We start from the raw sequence: 22,011 nt of genomic DNA on the forward strand, positions 1-22,011 counted from the left end.
AACTTCTTTCTTCTACTTTCCCTGAACACTCACAGTGCAGAGCTAGAGGGCGTCTTTGCAGTTGTGAGCCGGCAAGAGTCTGGGGACGAGTGGCTAAGATTCCTGTTTCGGTTTGTGTGCAGTCTTATTTTAACAATTACGCACCATCATGGACCTTCTTAATCTCTCATTTTAATCACAGATAGTCACGTTACTTAAAGAGCGTCACTGTTGATGTGAACTTAACATATTTTCGAGACATGGCGGCTGCAAGTTCTGCGTCCTGTGAACGGCAACCTGTACAGACAGCAGTAGATGAAGACAAGGTCAGTGACTTGTAAAGCTTGTAACACTCTGGTACAATCGGCAGCCATAACAGATCATAAGAGTTCTTTGGAACAATTATACATTCAAGTATGGTAAAATGTGATCATAAATGTGGTTTGTGGATCGTATTCAGGTAGTTTACATTCAGGATGGTGTGTTTGTTCACACTGCTGTGTCCATCGCCACACAAAGTGCAAACATCATCCCTGGAAGAGTCACGATTATCGAAAAGGTAAGTCTTAAATGACGAATTTTCTGAAAAAATACGTAGATCGGTTAATGGCACTGTTTTAGAGGAAAAAAATATACCAAAGGGTCCACATTGAGGGAAACTGCATCCATCTTTCTAATGTGGTGGGGAACCTGAGCGTGTCACAGCCATCTTGCATGTGTCAAGAAAAAGTAGGCCCTTTGCACGATCCGGTCACTTAATTATGCTGGGACACAAGTTACACAGTGGGACTTTCAAAACAAAAGAAAGTTGGGTTGGACTGGTATGAGTTCCTTTGTTTTGGAAGTCCTACTGTGTAACTTGCATCCCAGCATAATTAATTCTGTACCATGTGACCTGATTGCACAAAGGGCCTATTTAATTGATGTACTTCATTACTGCGCTTTTCAATAACATGTGGACTATAAAATTCAAAGGTCAACTGACAAATACGTTTTTCGCTACTGTCAATCAAATGTTTGGCGGCTCCTCCCAGCTTCCAACTACTGCCAAGCACTGTTTTGTTGTCTGCACTGCGCTCAACGATTTGATTACCGTGTGCTCAGCAATAGTCGGAAGCTGGGAGGAGCTACCGAACATTTGATCGATGGTAGTGAAAAAACGCATTCATCAGTTGAGCTTTGAATTTTAGAGTCCACATGTTATTGAAAAGTGCAGTAATTGCCTTTATATGCATGGTGCTTTGTGGGTAGAGGCTATGTCATACCTGCCATCTCTCATGCCTTAAGGCCTGGCTAAACTAGGAAACATTGCTACATAAACATTGTTGCGGAGGCAAATGTTTCCCAGTTTAGCTGTGTGGGAAACATATGTGGCAGAAACAAATTTTGCTGCTCAGAAACAAAAAGATGTTTTTGCCTCAAGTCAAAAAACATTTTTGCTTCCCGGATACAAATTTTGCTTCTGAAACATATGTTTCCCAGTTTAGCCACCATAAAAACAATATTGACTAGGTTCCAGTGCTACTCGTTAAAAATGTTTCCCAGCAACGGCGAGCATATGTCAATGACTCATTGCGAGGTTAAAGTAGAAGAGCCACAAGCATGTCACAGAAAAGGGAAGGGAAAGAAGGAAAAGAATTGGAAGAACGAGGAGAGGGAGTTACTTATTGCCTTGTATGAGGACAGAGTCTGTTTGTGGGATGTAGCTCGTGAAGACTGCACAGATGTCAGAGAAATATGATATCACAGTGGACTATTACAAAAGCAAATGGAAAATTCAGAGATCGCAATTTATGAGGGAACAAGCCCTGGAACAAAAAGGAAGTCTCCCCAGACTTCTTTGAAAGTCTGTTTTTTTTTATAACTCGCTGCATGACCCTTTGTTTTCTAAAACAATGTTTCCTTGTTTAGCCACCAGGGCAGCAACACATTTTGTTTGCTTCCCACTAATTTAGCCAGCCCAGAGACATAACAAGAAACAATGTTTCTGTAACAATGTTTCCCGGTTTAGCCAGGCCTTTAGGCCCTGTTAAAAGGCAGGTAGGGTAACCCAAGTGCTTGGGTTACCAAGCTTTGGTTACAAAATTCTGAACATTGTAACAGTGTGATTTAATATTGCCCAGTGGCTTTGGAAGTTTTGTTTGCTTTTGTGATAAATCATTTAAAAATGCTTGAGTGATACGTTAAAACAGTAAAAGTGATACTGAAAAGATCAAAAGTTGTAAATCAGCAAGATGAGTGATTGAGGATTCTTTATACCCATTTTCATTAATTCAGCAAAATGGCAGTTTTGTGGATTGGTCGCCTGTTGTTAATGAAGAAGAAGAATTTGAACTTGAGTCAAGTGACTATTCTGAGTGGGACCTTGTGACTCAAAGCAAAGAGCAAGGTATGTGTATTTTATTATGCATCTGGATTCCTTTCTAATTTTAATATTTTAATTACTACGATTATCAGTTGAGTAAGGCAGTAGGGAAGTTTGGTTACGAAGTTTTGGCCCTAAAATTATGGTGTTGTCACGGACAACTTACCTCATTTCCATTGGTAACAATATCAATGGCCGTGCATCGCCTGTCGTGTCGCCTACAATTTCATGCGCTTTGCTGCCAATGACGTCAAAGGCCGACAAGTTGCCAGTGGATACGGAGCCAGTCGCTCGTGACAACAACAAGATTTTTACGTTAAAACTTGGTGACCAAACTTTCGTCCCGCCTTACTCAACTGATAATTGTAGTATATAAACAGCAGTGTTATAATCAAAGGCATGCTACAGCATGAGCACTGTATTCATATCGATCTGCTATTGAATTACTATCAAGATGAATCAGATCATGCAGCTCCAGCACTAATGCCTCCTTTCAGAGAATTCTCCATCATATCTAATTAACAATAATAATACGTGAGGACGATAATAATAATAATAATAATAATAATAATAATGATAGGTCATGCTAGCTAGTTATGCAACACGTTTGAGTGGTAGTTATCCTTAGTTTTTGTTTCGATTGAGAAGATATATCAAATACTGAGACAGTGTTTCATCTGCTATCCAAACACCTCTAATCTCGTCAAAAATACTCTGCTGCATGTTATATTTTCAACTGTATCTCTTCTTGGTGTTTGGATATCTCAATGAAACACTATACTGTCTCTCGTGTTTGATATATTACTTCAAGATCATGTATGATTTAATTCATGGGAAGAGTAAAAGAAGAATATTCATGACTTACAGTGTATGATTGATCTGAAGCTAATTTAGACTGACATGCATAATCCCATATTTCTCGAAATGCTTTAGATATTCAGAAAACTTTTAGCAATTATGTGTTTGTTTTTCTAGAGCATGTATGTAGGTGCAGTATGTGCTATGAAATAAAACCCTTGTCTGAATGCTTTTTTACAGGTGCAAGTGCTCATAAGAAGAAAAGAAGGTCCAAATATGCCATTCATTTCAACACAGCAGACTTGCACTCCATCAGACGCTCAGACCCTAAGCTGACCTGGTCTTATGCTGTATTTATTTTAAAAGATGGCAACACTCTGCCAGCCCTTCATTTTCACTCTGGGGGCATAAGTGAAATGATCCGCCGACTGCAGAGATACATCTGGCTAACAAAGTGAGTGGCCATTTCATCACAAGGTTCTGGGCAACTAGTTTGAAATCGTTTTGAACTAACATTCATTTTAAACTACAACATAGTACATGTATGTACTTGTATCTGCTTTTAATGTGGTATTTTGTGTTTGCCTTTCTCATCAGATCACCCTACAACACTAAGTTATTTGTCGTGGCAGAGGAACACAGTGCATTAAAGCAGTCGCTTGATCAACTTAATTTGTTCTCTGAAGACAATCCACCTTCTGCAGCTCCTGTAAGAATACCTTCAGTGTTTGAAATTTAGAGTCTCTTTTAAAATGCTGTAAACAATACCTTTTCTAATAAGAGAAGATTTAGATAAACATTTCAGAATGCTCTCTTGAGGATGGAGAAATTTTGTTCATTATTAATTTCACTAGTTTTAATTCTAAAATACATTTTGTGTAACTTTTGTGACGTTACACTGTAGCTGACAGTACAACAATAAACATTCCCTCTGTTAATTCTTTCACTAGCCTTTTGATCAACGTTAAATACTGGTTACACCTGTCTAGAAATTTAGAGTGGAAATATACATGTAGTGTTAATATGTACAGTGTATTTTGTACAGCACAGTGTATGACACTTTGCATGGCATAGAAAGGATGCTTTGTCTGAAGTCAGGTGTTATGTTCCAAATGTGCTTGCATTACTTTTATGCAGAACTATATGTGTCAGTCTTGCAATTGTAAATAGGACAAATAAGTATGCACACACCGGAGCAATCAAATGTGCCATGTACCGGTACTTGACTATACTTGTCACTGTTTCTGTTTAAAATCGAATTCAGTAGTGTAGTCTCATAAGAAATACTGAGATGAAATCCTACAATTTACATTTTGTATTTTGTCAAGAAAATTGATAAGAGTTATGTACAATAAATACACTTCCCCATGATCATTTTACAGTCTCGTACTAACTACTTCATTGATTAAAAAAAATGAATTTGCATTGTACTACTGATCAATAACCTTTTGTAATTGCTTGTGATTGATTCGTAGTGGCAAAGATTCATTCACAGTGCATATTATGATGGCATGGACGCTTTGTCAAAAGTGACACGGTATGTTCGAGATGTGTATGAAGGCTTACAGCAGGGAACAGAAAACCCTCAAGGAGATGACCAGCTGGGTAGCAGTCAGAAGAGAGAAGCAGAGTTTGAAGACCTTGGAGATGTTTCATGTACTAACCACTCTGCTGCATCAGTACCAAATAAGGTACCAAGTTTGTAATATTTACACGTACTTAAAATGGCTTGCTCCGTAAGTGGGCAAGATGAACTGAATCCTGTGCTGTGATTGACTACCTGAGCGGGCAAGATGGTGTTATCCTACCTGCTCGGAATTACCCGTTGGGTCCGACAAGAAAATAGCATTCAGACTTTTCCATAATAATGAATCCTTTAATTGACCAAGCGTGTTTAGTCAAGATGGCTAGATATTGGCCTCCTTCATGTTTTGAGTGTTTATGGTACTTGGCTGTCTTGGTCCATAAACACACAAAAAAGAACTTGGCCAATATTCAGCAGTCTTGTTCTCATGCTTGGTTAATGACCCTTATTTACACCTAGTGCTTTTTGAGCCCTTGCACTTAACTCCAGTTTCTGTGCCATGACTGGTACGTCCACAGGATGGGTTGGTGCCCCCATCAGAGGGCACTCCCCACCATTATATCAAGTTGCCCAGATAATTTACCCCTTTATACTTTGCAGGAGGTAACTGGTGGCCTAATGGTTAGTGCACGCTGGATTCTGGATTGAGCGATCTGGGTTCGAGCCTTGGTCAGGTTCATCTCTACCCAGATGTATAAATTAATGAGTACTGGCAAAGTCAATGTTGGGGTAACCTTTGTTATGGTCTAGCATCCCATCCAAGGGGTAGTAGTCCTGGCTGAAATCATTGTCTTGTGGTCATGGACAAGACATTTTACTTTGTTCTTTCACAGCACTTGCTCCCCTCAGCGTACAAATTGTTCCAAATTGAATTTCTTGCTAAAATAAACTCAAGGTATTAGAGTACCGTAATTAGCCTGTTTTATCTGCTTAAGGATCATTTTGTGATATTTTGTACATAATTTTATGTCTGCAGCGAGATCTTGGTGAATTTCCAGAAGTAGCACGTGGTGAACCCATGCGACTGAATGAATGGCAGTCATTCTTGGATGATGCAGGACGAGTCACTGATGTCAAGAAGCTACATGACAGAATTTTCCGAGGGGTATGTGCTGTTTTCTAATCTTCTATCATAAGATTGTGATCTTATTAATTTGTTTTGTAATTAATTTTAGTGTCACTGACAAGCACCCAGGAGCATCATACACTTAAGAATAACTGCAGAAATTGTCGCACACTCATTAGCTAATTTTCATTGTGAATAAGCGGACAGACTATGCGATGTTGTTATAATCTATGCGATCTATGTGAAGAAGTTGACTTTGTTGTTGTAAAAAAAATTGACCTCAGTTTTTCATGCGTATGTCTTGTTATTGACAATGAATTTTGTCATAACATTGTCAAAGTAGTCCACAGCTACTTTGACAATGTTATGATGAAATTCGTGATCAATTACAAGAAAGATGCATGGAAAACTGATGTCAATTTGTTAAATAGCTTATGGGAATGCAATTTTACATATATGTCTCTGAAGCTGTAGTGACTCCTTTGCATGCATTGCATGCCCATAATTTTTATTATTATGATGATGATGATGATGGTGATGATTAATGAAGAATTTTAATGAGTCAAATAAAATTATTATAATTAAATTAAAAAAGATTATTTTTTAATTAATTTTTTTTTAATTACATTACTCAACATTCATTTCATTACGTTTAAAAGGAAAAACCTTTATGCCGTTTAGTTAATGCCCTGACTGTGTACATGTAGGTATTATTTTGTGTTGACTAGTAAAAGTTGTTCTGTACACCTGGCAGTGCATGTTGTCAGTATCATTATTACAGTAACACTGACAACATACATTGTCAGGTAATAAATGGCTACTGAAAAATCGGATGTCCTTTGCCATAGCATGAAAGAGTGAAACACTTTTTAATTCTACACATATAATTTAGAGGATTATTGTCATTTGGCTTTTCTGTTTTGGGTGTGACGTATCATTAAATACTTTTCCAGGGTATTGATGATTTGATACGTAAAGCAGTTTGGCAGTATCTCTTGGGGTACAAGAAGTATGGCTATACATCACAGTCACAGCAAACCCTCTTCAAAAGAAAAGAGTAAGTACATAGTTTTGGGAGATGGTACATGTAGTCTGAGGCACACTTTAGGTGACTAATTCCTGCATCATGTCTGAGTTATTACATATATATCAACTGATATATTCAAGAGAAAATATCCTTCTACCTCTACAAGTACCTTTATAGTATTTATACTGTATAATGCACATGCTAAGCTGCAGGGCTGTACCTGTTTCCTTGATCTTCACACTTGTAACAAACTTGTTGGTTTGTGTGTGAATTGTACGAACAACAAGCAAGGTCACCCGTGACATTATGGGCCCATTGAAGCATACTCAGCTGTAACATGTATTACTGCAGGTTAAGGCTGTCAATGACTGCCCCGAGCTGTTATTGAACATAAAATTTAGTCTAATTTTTAACACCAAGTTAGGGTCTACAGCTGCCAGACAGGCCCTGACGAAAGTTGAATTTTTATGTAGTGTACTGCTATCAAGAACTGTTGTACAGCTTGAATAGATTTTGTGATCTGTGGTCTCTATGTGCTGTTTGATGACTGATTCATGATCAGTAATGGTAAAAAACGTTGAAGTCTGGACCATCTCTTCTGCTTGCTTTAAATCTGAATTAAAAGAAAGCTCAGGTTGCCCTCATCAATATACGTTATGTATGTGAGAAGACTCATAAAAACCATGACATTTTTCTTTTTAAATTTTTATCTGGACTTGATCAAGATGTTTATTAAGAGCTTTATTTTTTGTATCCCATTTGTTTGTACTTCTAGAGATGAATATCGAAGCATGAAGTGGCAGTGGCAGTCCATGACAAAAACACAAGAAAAGAACTTTTCTGAATTTAGAGAAAGAAAGCATCTGATAGGTAAGGACAAAATACTGTATATAGGCAAAATATTATAAGTATGTTCTTGGTCATCAGTTGTGTTAGTTAACTCTTTTATTAGTATTAAAATATCCAGGAATGATAAACATCAAACTTATCCTTGTGATATCAAAATTTATGATCTTAAGTAGATAGGTAGTGAGAATTAAGAAGATCATCCACTAGAGGTGAATGTTGAAATATACCACTAAATAACATGACTGCAATGTGATTTACAACTGTATCGGTCTTAAATGGACTGACAATACCCCTACTTTGAACAGTCAATGTTAAAAATTGTTATAATCACTCCCTTAACATAACAGGTTACTATGGAAACTATATATCATAGTGCTGTTCATTTTTGAATAATACACATTTTTATTGTGCAGAATAATAAGATATACATTATTACAATCACAAATAATAATTATTTAGAAATTAAATTAAATGTATTACATCTATCACAGTACACTAAAATTTGTATATCTCATGTAAGATACACGAAATAGGATTTCTTGACTGCTTTCACAGACAAAGATGTAGCAAGAACCGACCGATTACATGTATTCTATTCAGAAGCAAACCACTCTAATGTGAAGAAACTCTATGACATACTTTTAACTTACTGCATGTATAATTTTGATCTTGGTAAGTACAATGATTTACTCACAGTTAGATAAGTAGGTGAAGTTCTATTTTGTCCCCCAAACACCTACTCTATAATAATAATAACTCTAGCCTGTGTGACAGGTGTTCAAAGTGGATTGAGAGGGGAAATGAGAAGGGCTTCATGCTTATCATTTACCCGTCTCCCTCTCATTTAAATGCCTGCCTGCAAACTACCTCTTCTCCTTAAAGTCTCATTCTGTTTCCTGTTTGGTGTTCTCTGCAAAGCAAATGGTTACCCAAGAATAGCTACAACAGGGCAAAATCAAAGGACTTATCAAAAGGTTTTTAGAGTAGCCACACCCAACGTCTCATTGTTAAGTGTCCCTGAAAAGGCATTGCATAGGAATAATTCCTAGAGGGCTTATTTTGCTAAGGGGTACAAGTTTTTTGTTAGTAATATAGAATTTGAAGATACGTAATCAAACAGGTATGTAACGATCTGAAAAGTGCTAAAAATTGTCATTGATGTCACAAATGTACATGTAAACTGAAGGAACAGTGAATCTCAATCCCTGATAATATAAGTAGGGCTGTCATTGAGTTTTGAGTGAACTGTAGCCTTGATTGTCACACCTGAAACAAACTTGTTACCTCATGGGTGAATTGTATCAACTATAGTCCAGTTCACCCATAACATCAAGGCCCCATCAAACATACTCGGCCATAGCAGGTGTTACAGGTTACGGTCCTTAATGACAGTCCTGATAACTACTCAACAAGTCATTTATAGAATGATAAATAAGCAGAGTTTTTCCCTGTTAGATCCTTTCCATTTATCCACTTGCAAACTTGTTTCCTAGGCTATGTGCAAGGCATGAGTGATCTTCTTTCTCCAATATTGTTTCTCATGGAGGATGAAGTTGAGGCTTTTTGGTGTTTTGCTGGTTTCATGGAAAAATTGGTAAGAAACCTGCACAGTCAGAAGGCTCATTGGTAAAAAATATATTAGTTGTTTCATGATTCAGCTCTACTTATTGGTATTTTAACACTTTTAAACCAGCTTGTGAGTATTTTCACAGGTTTTATATGTGCATAGGTCGGGTCAATAGTGGCAATGGTATAAAAACAATATCCTCCCTTTGTTGCCAAAATATGCTCAAATATTTGTCCATGAACATTATTTGTTCTGGGAAGCAAACAGTTCTGAGAGCGAAGCTTGAGGACACTGGGAGCTCTGAGGAACAGATAATGTCCAAGGACAGATATCCAAGCATATTTTTGAAGTCAAATGGAGGCTATTGTGTTTGTTATCCTTCAAATATTTTTTGCAACATTTGAAATTTGGGGAATATCACTCGGATATTCCCTAGTTTTAACTGGGGTATATTCAGTCACATGATGTGTTTAAACCAATTGCGTGCAAGCTAAAATAATAATGGATTTTAAGATGTAATAACCATTTCGGTCTGGTTTTTCTTCTGTCTCCTGCTAGGCTCATAATTTTGATGTGAATCAAGAAGGAATGAAAGCACAGCTCCATCAGCTCAGTGTATTACTCAAGTTTGTTGATCCTCATTTCTACACCTATCTTGGTAATTAACTCAACTGATGTTAAAGTGTTTTTCCTTAGTTCAACACATTAATTTTTCTCCGTTTGCACAATTCATTCTGCATTGCTAAATAAAGCAATTTATTGATCTTTGAAAAAAAAAAATTAGTTGGAAGGTGCATTTATCATTAATTTGTGATTGAAAGAAGAGAAGAGGGAAGTGTTGGAAACATCAGAAATTTTAGGTTGGTTTTCACTAGTGACGGAGTCTGAGTTGGATTCATAAGGGTGCTTACGACATAGTGAAAAGCGGAGTGATAAGTGATGACGGAATCGGAGTCAGAAGAATCAGAACGTTTCCGTCGCTTATGAGCCAGTGAAAACTATATTGGCAGAGTCGGAAGCAGAAGCGGAAGAACAAACCAATCATAAGACCCAGAATCGAGTATTGTGATTGGTTTGTTCTTCTGCTTTAGCTTCTAACTCTGACAATCTACTTTTCACTGAATCATAAGCGGAGTCATAAGCGGAATCAGTCTTCTACTTCCGGCTCCATCACTTTGATTTTCGCTGATTTGATCGTATCGCTCTGCGCTTCTGATTACAACTCCGACTACGACTCTATCACTAGTGAAAACCAGCCTTTAGAGTTCTCCTTATTATTCACCTTGGCAAAGCTACATGTAAGAAGCATAGCTAAATCCCGGCATAACCGAGATATCTACCCAGAGTGTGGTGTTATTTATGGGTAAATTTCTTTAAGAAATAACTTACACCAAGAATCCATAGAAACTGTGTAGCATCTATTCAGACAGTGTGCATGCTGATGTAAAGTACATTTATCCCGCGTGTTCTTGTCCTGGCTCATACTTCCCGCTGGAATGAAAATCTGAAAAATTTAGTTCAATCTAGAGGCAACCTGAATCTGATTTTTGATGGCTTATTCAAGCTTGAATCGATTGCTGTAGTTTAGTAAGATTCAAAGGAAACCCACAAAACCAAATTCAGAAACTCATTCGTTCAGGTTACAACGTGAAGTCAGAATGAATAGGACAGAAAGCGCGTCTTCGATTGTTGTCAGTTACACTGCACTTAGCCTGAACTGCTTTGTACATTAAATCTCACACTTCAAATCTTGTTTTTACATAGAAAATCACGACTCTGGTAACCTGTACTTCTGCTTCAGATGGCTTCTTATTTGCTTTAAGCGTGAGTTCTCCTTTCCTGATATCATGACATTATGGGAGGTAAGCCTGTGCATTTATCCTTGTGTACCGTATTTTACTACTTAAGAACATTTGTTGAGTTTGTTGTTGTACAAACAATTATCCGGCCGTGAATATCACTCGATTGACCAGAGGAATTGTTTCATTATTCAACAATTTGCCAAATGAATCAATCCAAGAGAGGTTGAAGAGTGGAAGAGTTAATCCTCCATACAGGCCTTGTTGCTAAGGTAATCCTTCTAAAGTTATTTTTAGTTCACCCCGGAGGAGGGTCTAGAAATAGCCAATCCGGTGACGCCATTATATTTCTAACGTGGAAATTCCAAGCGGCTTCAGACGCATTTTTATCCTCCAAGAAAACATCTGCGCGATCCGTTTGGTACCATTTTCTGCATTTTCTTACCCTAACCTTGTCACCGATACTCAAGATGTCATTACGATGAGGTGATGGTTCACGACCATGCCATTATTTTATTTCTTAGACATTGTGGTCACAGAGACTGTCCCCAAATTATCACTTGATGGTTTGCTTAGCCATTTTGGACAGACACCGTCATGTTATTATGGAGAATGGTTTTGGATTTACAGATATACTTAAGGTGCGTGAAATATTGACAAATCATAACGTTATTAGGTATTTCTGGGCTTTCTTCACTGGGCGCAGAGGAAGGAGGCATTACCGGCCTCCTCGTCTCTAAAGACAAAGAATATGTACCCAGTTAAGCTGAACATTGCCTGTTGTGGTTATCAAGGGGGTCAATTGTGCCATTTACTGAGTTCGAGGTCCGTACTTAGCTCTTATTAACCTAGCAGGAGGTCTGCCTGAGAGAATCTTGACCGAGGTCGTGAGTGCAGACCGAACGCGCTAAAGTCTGTACACACGACCGAGGTCAAGATTCTCCCATACAGACCGACTAAGCTAGGTTAATGGGATGTTTATTATATGGTGCAGACAAGAACAATTTAATTCGTTTAATGTAACTGGTTTGTGCTAACTGGCATTTTGCTTGCGAACGGCGATGAGCTGAATTTAATTCTGCCAAAGTTTGCTCGTCCTCTTTACTTTTTTTTTTTTTTTCTCATCAGGCTTTTTGGCACTTCCATAATAAATATTGTTAGATGAAAATAATCAATGACTTTGCATTTTAGTTAGCAACTTTTTCACTGCAAAACAACACCGTCTAGATACCGGTCTAGATTTCAGCCAATCAAATTCGTGAATTTGGTAGTTCCCAGTCCTTGTGAGACAGAGCCATATAATAATGTAAGTTACGGACCTAGTTTTCCCCTTTGATCACAGAAGGCGTCAAATTATGGTAATAACTGAACATCAGTGACACACTCGCCTAATGGCTCGTGTACCACCTTTTTGTTCTTGTTACATTTTGGCGTCATCTGTGATCCGTACTGAACTGACCCACGACAACATGGAATCTATTTGTTAATTTAGTTAGACCCGAAGTTTTTTCTGATGGACGTTTATCTCATTCACACCTTTTGGTGTGGCACTAGCAGTAAATCTTGCCTTGCGGGTGGGAGTGAAAGGCGCGCTTCTGTTTCTAGCATGGTTTATAGCGTCCTCTTCTTCTGTGTGTTTTACCAACACATGATGAATTTCTTTGTCTTTACAGTACATAAACGATCTGGCATACAACATCGACGTTCAAGAAGTGTTAATCAGAGCTGAACAGATCTGTCTTCAACTGCACGCTTATCCTGATACGCCCGAGGAAGTGAAAGCCATACTGACTGGCAAGAACGAGGCTATGATGACTCCAAATGTCGAAAAGCCCGACCCCCTCCTGATGGCACACAGCAGACATGTTGTTAATTTGCTAGAAGGTTGTGGATTAAGCAAGAGCAACCCGTCTTTCCAAACTTCTTTAAGCTCTGAAGTATCCTCTCAAGAAGTAGATTTGGACAAGGAAGGTACGAGCGGCGACAATCAGACGGAAATGAATGATTTGGACAATACTCGTTCTGGTTCACACAGAACTGGTGATTCAAACGAGAATCGGATCAATGACTCTGATGATGAAATCGTGGTGCTGTCGGAAGAGGTACAGAATATATTTTAGTTACTGATAATTCGAATAGGGCAGTTTTCAAATGAGTGCCATCAAACCAAAACTAAAGCGATCATTCTCGCCAATCACAAAGGACACATAAAATTCAGTGCAACAATCAGAACTCGAAGTAAATGCATATGTAGCTAACGCGAAGAGTTGGAAAACAAGTGCGACCGAGTCACGAGTCACGATTGGTTTTGTTTTTACATCTGATTGGATGAAAAGTGGTAATTCAAAACCAAAGTAACTACGAATTACTTTCGACACTCAGGTGAAAACAACTTAAATTTGTAAGCGGGGAAATGCAATGAATATTTGTAACAAATGCAATTGCTAAGAAGTGCTGATGAGAATATGGTATGGACAAAGCATGGACAAGAAGTGCTACTTTGAAAGAAAGCATATATTTAGAGAGCATGTGCATATCGTAGACACATTTATACCGCACCATACAATAAAAGAAAAGGGAAGCCGTTGCATGCTCGACGGCATTACACCCAAACGTCCCATCGTGCGCTGCACTCAGTGTGTTGACCACTGTATTTTTTTACGGTATGGTATAAAATAGTTATGCAACACTATCTGGTGGCATACCATGGAATATCCCACTCTTCACATAAAAATACAAGTGACTGGTGGGATATTCCATGGTGTACCTAGAGAAAGTGTTACATAACTAGTATATATCATTCATACTATAAGTAAACGTCTTTTGTTAGTTTTGAAAGATGCTGCTAAAAGGGCGTAGTTTTTATTTTCCCATTTTTTCTATAGTGCGGGAAGAAATGCAAAAAGAAACTGCTCGTAGTTTCGTATTCATTACGGCGGAGTATGACATTAAGAGAAAATTTCACCATATTATTTTAACCCAACACAGTCAATTAACGTTCCAACGTTCACACTCAAGACTACGATTTGGTGTCAGAATAACGATAGTGTAACAGCTGTTTTGTTGAGGGACGTATGTATATGTTGGCAGGTGGTGTCTGTAGTTTGGGAGGCTCCATAATTTAAAGACTCAGTGTTGACCATAACGCTTTCCACGCATCTGTTATTGTTTTGGTTTACATAATAGCGAGGTTTCTATTGTTTTCCAATGCTCACAGCGCGCAATGCATCCTGGCCAAACCTGGGTCTTTTAGTATTCAGGGCAAGATAAACAGAGTGGGAAAGGAATATACTTTACTTATGTTTTTGTTGAACAAATGTAGGAAAAAGGAGCAATTCTGAATTGAGGATACTTATTGAACACCTTAATTTTTAAAAACTACAAATATTTTTTGAGTTTCTGATATCTTAACACTCCCAAAGATAATCCTATTTATGTCAACGGGAGTGCAAGGTGCGTTCCTTTGGGACGATCTGGATCAGGGTCAGTGATACAAGATCACTCAGACCATGGTGCATCAAAGGCACCGATAAATCCGTGACCAGAGTGGATTCATCAATTTTTTTGAGGCACCATGATCTGAATGATCTTGGATCACTGATCCGGATCATCCCAAAGGAACGCACCCCAACGTTCATATGCAGTCCGCGGACCTGCGAACCCTTTGCGCTGTAGTTAGTCTGAAATGCGTTCAGAATAGCCTGTTTTCAGTTAGGCCTTAATAATGAAACGGTTGCACGGCTTATACTTAAACACAGTGCGCAGTATGCAGCAAGATACTCTCCAAACCCGTAGCAAGCACCACCTGTATTTTTTTCTAAGTCACGAGCATTGATTTAACCTGTTATTTATCGTTTTCACAACCGATACATTAACTCGTTCCGTAGTAGAGGACGCATTCTACAAATGTCACACACCGATTACATATATGAAATAAATGTTATATTTACACGGAAGGACGTCTCTACGATAAATCCACAAAGGTTTTCTGAAATATTGTATATATTTGTCCTTAGACATTATCTGTTCCTCAAAGCTCACAGAACTGCTTCTCGGAACAGATTACGTCCGCGGACAAGTATCCATGCATATTTCGCGCCAAATGGAGGTTATTTTTTTTTTTATCTAAAACACTAACTGCGCCGTTTAATAACACGCAGACTCTGAAGTTCAGAACCTAACTGAGGATTGCTTCTTCGCGGCCGTCAATCACAAGACGAAAATAGACGAACCTGAAAAAAAAACAAAAACGGATCGATATCTACCCATCACAATTCACAGAAGTCACCTTTTGAACTCTCTGGAGCGAAGCTGTTCGCTCAGGTGATTTCCGGCAGCAACAGCTAGACGGGGTTTCACGTGTTATTGCAAGGCATAGTATAATATTCTGATTTGTTCTGATTAGCAGTCGACGAATCGGAGAGTGGAGCGAGCCAAGTACATAAGAAAGGGGTGAGCTGGGGGGGGGGGGGGGGTGCTGTTTTCGTCGATTTCCCACGTTTCCGTCCGGTAGGTAGCCTGTTCATAGGTCATTCATTCGCTCTAGTGACTTGATTGAGTCAGTAGTCCAATCTGATTCGGTGGATCGAATGACTCCCTTTATGTGTATAAAGCCTTTGGTCCAGGTTATATTCTCTTCCTCCCTAAACTCCAAATCACTTTGGAGTTAACTTTCTCTTTTCGAGCTTCAAATATTAGCTCTGCGTTGCGCAGCATTGGGTTCGCAAATGTACCCTTAGTAACTCGTACTTGTTCCAAGGTATCGTCACTTTTCTGGTGGAGCATTGAGACCAGTCTCGACCTTTCGTTAATGTATTAAAGGGGTTCTTCATATAATTAAATGACTGACTGATATTTTGTTCGGGGCAGAATAAATTGGCCGTAATAACGAGGTGGCTGTATTTAATTAACGGGCTGGCCGTAAGGCGGGGTTCCACTCCGTTCCACTGTAGTGTTTACTAGGAACAGGTCGTGGAATGAGAACTACTGTTCTCGTTCAGAAAACCTTCATAGAATTGAGCGATAGTCACATAAGATAATACAATAGACACTTGATGATTTAAAATCACTTGGTTTATTTCAGTAGTTCCCAAGGAAGCATCAGCTATCTGCAAAATAACAGAAGAAATATGATATTAAATGTCATAAGTGAAACAAAGGAAAGAAGTATTGTTTATCGTTGTTTGACTCTTTGGTCATTTGACCATGTTGGGGGCAGAGAACATTCAAAGCAAATAATTATAAAAAACTGAGCTACTACGCGCGCTCTCATTGGTCGATAGGTACGGTTTTTAGATGAGAGTATGTAAACACGGTTGTGACGTTTTAGATTCGCGCGTAGTTTTGAGAATTATTTTATGAAAGCAGTAGAGCACTTTTTCCGGGTTTACATAGCCTCATTTAAACACTCGGGGGGCTGGGAGAATTCTCCAAAGTCATGCAAACCCGAGACGCAGTCGAGGGTTTGCATAACTGTATCGAATTCTCCCAACCCTCTTCGTGTTTAAATGAGGGTATGTAAACACGAAAAAAACGCTCTATTGCCTAACCTGTTGGAAGAGGATAATACATGGGCGCGTGTAGATATGGAATATCTGTTCGAGGGTTCAACTCGATATCTCACGAGTGAGCCCAGCGAACGAGTGACGGATACAAAGTTGAACAGAAGCGATAGAGGATACTACAAGGCCGCGCGGAGATACGAAATTTCTCTGCGAGTGTTTAACTCCATATCTTGTGAGTGAGCGCAAAACTTGGAGTCTCTGTTTTTAAGTTTTTCGTCTTCTTGCCTTCTTGTCAGTCATGTTGTATCTCATGACGTATTATGTAATGTAGGGAATTCTGAGAGAATGAAGATGTCCATTTGAGATTAGCACGTGGTTTATTTTATTGAAGACTTTGGTCTTGTTATTGACCTTTAAAATATTAAATTGGCAACAAGGACACACCATCATTTCATCGCGCATCGTGGGGTTGGTCTGACGTCGGGTGGGATAGAGAGCAACTACTCGCTAATACTCCTTGCCAGACCCATTCCATGAGAGAATCTTTAAGGATGCGTCCCTTACAACACGACATTGTTTCTCCACATTCCCTCCTGAAAGAGTGAACAAATTCGAACTTGTTCCTCACAGCCTTGAATCGTGCTCATTTCCTAACCTTCCTACATATCTGTTTGCAGGCGGTATTTGAGATGCATTTTTAAATTCTTCTCTGGATTTTCCAATCACTGTACATGAGTAGCTATTTTTTTATGTCATACTTTAGGATCTCTGAATGAGATTTCGCGCGGGTGGAGTATATTGTTGTTTGCAAGCTATCCACCGCATAAAACGCTATCTAGTGGATCCGGGTTTAAAAGCAACTGCAACGACGCGCCCGCGAGAATTAAGATGGCTCTGTAACCATGGTTACATACGAGCTCTCACAGACATCTGCTGTGTAAGGTGATTGCAGGCGCACAGGATAATCGATCATGTCGTTAAGGCAAAACTATACAATTTTTCAGGTCATTTGCAAGATATTGACGTTCGACTCTTGCGGAATTCGTCTTTTAACCATGGCTAACTTTCTCATATGGCACAGCTCTCATGAAGCAGCTAGAGGCTCGAGGGGCGAGGAACAGAGGGTTAAATCTCCCTTCTCCCTACGTTTTGTGCCAATTTTTCCCCTCTCCGTACTTTAATTATTCCATAAATTTATTTCCCATCCAGGTCCATCCAGTTCTCCCTATACTCCCAGCATTTCCTTTCCCGGATACAGGCTTCAGTCTTCCGTACAAGTCACCAAATCTCCCGGACAATACGAATGAAATCGCATAAAATACAGTTGTCAGACAGATTTTGGCCGATTTCTGGCATTCTGTTTTTTTTTTTTTATTCGAGCAAGCAAAGCGGATTACATAAAGAATTCCATCATTGTTTCAAGCACATTTTGCTACAAAAAACAATAAAACAAATCCCCCTTACTGGTATCCCTTAATTATACGGCTTCTCTGATGCTGTGAATTCAAAGTCTTGTCACTGTTAACGCTTAAGTCTATATCTCTCCGTCATTTAACCCTTAACTGTGTGCACGCTAACTATTTGACTGTCGAGACCTTGTATCTCATATTTTCTGACAAGTGCCTTTTTCAGGCTAAGCGTCTTGTAGGATAGTGACTTCGATGGACTTGATTCCAGTTTTCTCGTGTGCGTCATTCTTATATACTTCGAGCGTGAGTCCTTTGTTGAGCATCAGTCGCTTTGTGAAGGTAGTGGTCTTAACGAAGCCTCCGTCAAGCGCAGTGTAGCACGAGCCTCAGCGTTCATCCAGCTTCAGAGTGATCACAAACTGACCGGGGTAGAATGAGTCGCTTACTTTGGGTGAGGAAGAATTGATCCATCCACTTCTACTCAAAGACGTACCAGAGGTACCCTCGAACCCATGACACGGGCTGCTGAAGCGATGATCAGCTTTATTTCTCGTAGTAATCCCGACAACACTTATCCCGTCTGACCCACCATATGAAATATCACTGTCTTGTGTTGTCCCGATACTGACGTCATGTGAAACCACAATTTTAACGGTCAGCGGGGAGAAATATTGCAAGACACCAGCAGGAATCATGGGAACTTTAAGGAGAGCGGCGTTAGCTACTGAGCCTGCGTTGAATGTCAGCTGTTCAGTGGTTTTCGTATAGGAACTGTCAATATAGGACGCATGCTCCTCCAGCCAGGTTGGAGTCATGGTTTGATGATAAATCACCTTCTGCAAAACGATTTTGTAAACAAGGCTATCAGAAATTAGCCAATTAAAGAACATAAATCATTGAATTTTCTTGACATGATAGGAAAGTATCAAGTATGAAATGAAGTTGTGAACACAGAGCATATAATTTTCGAGCAGCCTGTTCGTGGACAAATTCGTTGAGTTAAGTGACTAGATAGCTGATAAACCGTGTTACTCACCTGCGCCTTGTTAGAGTCCGCTGAAAACGCTGACTGCAATAAAATAAAGAAGTAATTTTAGAGCTGTGAGCACAGAAATTGAACACACCTCCACTCCACTATGAAGCATCTTTCCAGTAATATTACAAAGTACAATGTTAGGATAAGCACAATGCCTGTAAAACCCAAATACTAATATTTTGTGTATATTGAGCGCGTATTAAAACATCTTAAATGAAACATCTAAGCGCTGCGCTTAATAAAGGCAAAAATTACTTGTCAGGATATTTTAGTAACATTGTCCTTTTTGTCATAACTAGAATAACAGCTGAACCTCAGATTTTGCTTCTGTCATTTATATTCAACTGGTAATTTAATTGTAGCTCTTATTCTTTCATTTTATGCAATGTTTCTCTCACTTGCTCAATATGTTCCCAAGTTTCAAATGCATAAGTAAGGTCAATAGTTAATTTTTTGGAACCTGAAACTGAATCTGCATGCCTTTCCTATGACTAAATTCAGTCTCTATGTCCGAAAAAAGGCCTGTTTGGATAATTTTTGACTATCTGCAGTATAAACCTAAGATTCCTTTGGCTAATAGCCACTTACTGATTATTTTTATACGGAAAGTTGCGCTCTGTATGTAGCGAATATTATTATTAGGTTAAGTTTGTGAATAACGCGATGTATGGTTACGTTCACTAGTTTGGTACTTTTTTCATAACCGAAGTAAAAAGAAACGAACCTTCCGATAACTCGAACGAAAAGTCGTTTCCCTTCCCGCAGTCGAACATTATAATTTACCCCGATTCTCGAACTGCTCGATTTTCAAGCGAATTTTGGGTTTCAGTGGAGGTTTGAAAAATCGGGATTCCACTTTAGCTTGATACAAGTGCTTGATAACAAGTAATTTTCAAATGCGCATTGATTTACCGGGCTGAGTAATGCAACCAGACATAGAATTGTCAGCAACGAAGTGGTTGAATCGAGTGGAGAGAACTTCATCGTGGATTTCTTCGATTCTTGAAAACTGCGCTGAAAAACTTACGCTCCGCCAACACTCGCGACAAAGTCAGAAAACAAAACGACGAGGCCCCTTGAGCACTTCCTAATTTATTGAAATGTTGAACACGAACATTTTCGAGCCACATAAATGTTTACAATTAACTGCGTCTTGAGAAAAACAGCAATTCAACAGTAAGTCTGCTTAATGCGCCTTCCTTTACCCTGAAGGCAGTCGTTATATTTCATTTTTATCCTGAAATTATTTTAGGAAGAGTAATTTGTCTATCGCATTTTTCTCAGTACAGTCTTGAGTCGTGTTCGCCTTTCGCTGCTTATTACGCATGGAAGACAAGCCTATTGTCTATAAAATCAGTGTTGTGTCTATGTAAAATTAATTGAGACCATGACGTATTTTTCAACCTCGATTCATCTCATCAGCTAATCGATAGTAAAAACACTAGACGCTCTAAGAGCGTTTCCTCGGGCTTCGTGCCGCACGTAAGCGTATTGAACACAATTAAAACTTTACATTGTGTCTAGATACCCGGCAGCCGGGAAGTGTTTTCAGAAAACTAGATACCCGGCAGTCTGAAATTATTATAGAATTTCCTCGAAATAAAATGACTTAGAATAGTAGATCTTTGTTTAGAAATGTCAAGCGATTTCAAGTAATATTTTGGCTTTGTAGTTGAGGAAATTTTCGAGCCTGGACATACTATATAATGCGTAAGATCTCGATGTTTTGACATTTAGTCCACAATGAAAATATTTGTTCAGAAATGCCAAGTGACTCTGAGTAATGTTTTGGTTTTGTAGTGGACGAATTCTCCCAGCCATACTACAAAAATCTTGACTCACGGGCAAGGTTGTTCAAAACACTAGCTACCCGGCGGTCAAAACTTCATAGATGATCAATTTCCACAAAAATCATTGATATTATTTGAAACCTCCTGAGAGTATTTGAGTATTTTGATCTTTGGTCATAAACACGTTGTCCGAACTTTGTGTGACTCACGGACAGGGAGGTAAAAAAAAAAAAAAAACTGTACATACCCGCAGTCAGAAATTCCTTCCGTTTTTCCACCGAAATGTCCGTTCGAACCTGCTGAGAATGCTCGATCTCTTCGTCAGGATTAAACTACAAGATACAAGATACAAAGATGGAGCTTATTTTATACTTAATACTGGTAGTACAAAATACGCTCCTACTGTAGGGTGTGAACAACAAAACACTCGCAAGAAATACGTGTAGGATATGACTAAAATCCTGCGATTGAAAATGTGCAATGTAATATAAGCGGGGCTCATGGATTTAACGTTAAATCCGTGAGTCCCAAACTGCATTGAATTCACACTTTCTCGGTATGAAAGCACATAACAGACCATAACATGACGAAAGTTGCGTGACATGAGTGACGGCGGATGTACTATTCTAAGAATTGAATGAATTATTCCGTGGAAATTCTATGATAATTTCAGACTGCTAGGTAAGCTTATCTTGCTTTTTGAAAACATTTCTCAGCTGCCGGGTATAAACAAACAAAAGAATTAGGAAACTCTTAAACACAAAGAGTTACGCTTAAATATTTAATATTCAAGAAATTGCTTCGTTGAGTATCCTTTTCATCCAATTGCATGTTGTTTGCCTCATCTTCCAAGTTCTGCTTACGACGATTCTTTGATTTTGCAACATCCGAGTGTTTCGTCTCAGCAACATAATTTGTTTTTTGTCTGCGTTTTCGTAGTTTGAACTCGTAAATGGCTCCTTTGTTATCTCGTGAGAACGACCATGAACTTTGCTTATCCGGCAGGCGCGGGCCAAACGGTTACGAAAACGATCGATAACTTCTTCGAGTCTTTCCCACACTTTCTTCACAAAACACAGCATTCTGAAAATCAACTTATTGTCGTTCACGAAGACATTCTCATCCCCAGATTCCACGCACTACGCTAGGAACGCCTGGGACCATGACCTCCCAATAAGACGAGTGACGACGAAAGGCTTGCAGTTTTTGACTCGGGCTTTCCTTCGGAAGCCCGAGT

General features: G+C 38.9%; 2 protein-coding genes across 2 annotated transcripts; one reads left to right on the forward strand and one right to left on the reverse strand.

The window, feature by feature from the left end:
* Positions 1-62: 62 nt before the first annotated feature.
* LOC145479016 (TBC1 domain family member 15-like) lies at positions 63-15,142 on the forward strand. Its single transcript, XM_081457254.1, has 15 exons — positions 63-305; positions 440-538; positions 2,257-2,368; positions 3,383-3,596; positions 3,740-3,851; positions 4,618-4,833; positions 5,704-5,832; positions 6,747-6,850; positions 7,596-7,690; positions 8,225-8,341; positions 9,163-9,263; positions 9,795-9,894; positions 11,001-11,098; positions 11,560-11,676; positions 12,709-15,142. The coding sequence occupies exons 1-15, from the start codon at positions 240-242 to the stop codon at positions 13,153-13,155; spliced, it is 2,127 nt and encodes a 708-aa protein (XP_081313380.1). The 5' UTR covers positions 63-239; the 3' UTR covers positions 13,156-15,142.
* Positions 15,143-15,508: 366 nt separating this feature from the next.
* On the reverse strand, positions 15,509-19,968 carry LOC145479017 (uncharacterized). The gene is made up of 3 exons (XM_081457255.1): positions 19,897-19,968; positions 18,985-19,017; positions 15,509-18,784 (listed from the first exon to the last, which is right to left on the reverse strand). Exons 1-3 carry the CDS (start codon positions 19,966-19,968, stop codon positions 18,335-18,337), a joined length of 555 nt encoding a protein of 184 aa, XP_081313381.1. The 3' UTR covers positions 15,509-18,334.
* Between the last annotated feature and the right edge of the window lie 2,043 nt (positions 19,969-22,011).

This window comes from Orbicella franksi, chromosome 2, assembly GCF_964199315.1.
Source record: "Orbicella franksi chromosome 2, jaOrbFran1.1, whole genome shotgun sequence".
Lineage (NCBI taxonomy): Eukaryota > Metazoa > Cnidaria > Anthozoa > Scleractinia > Merulinidae > Orbicella > Orbicella franksi.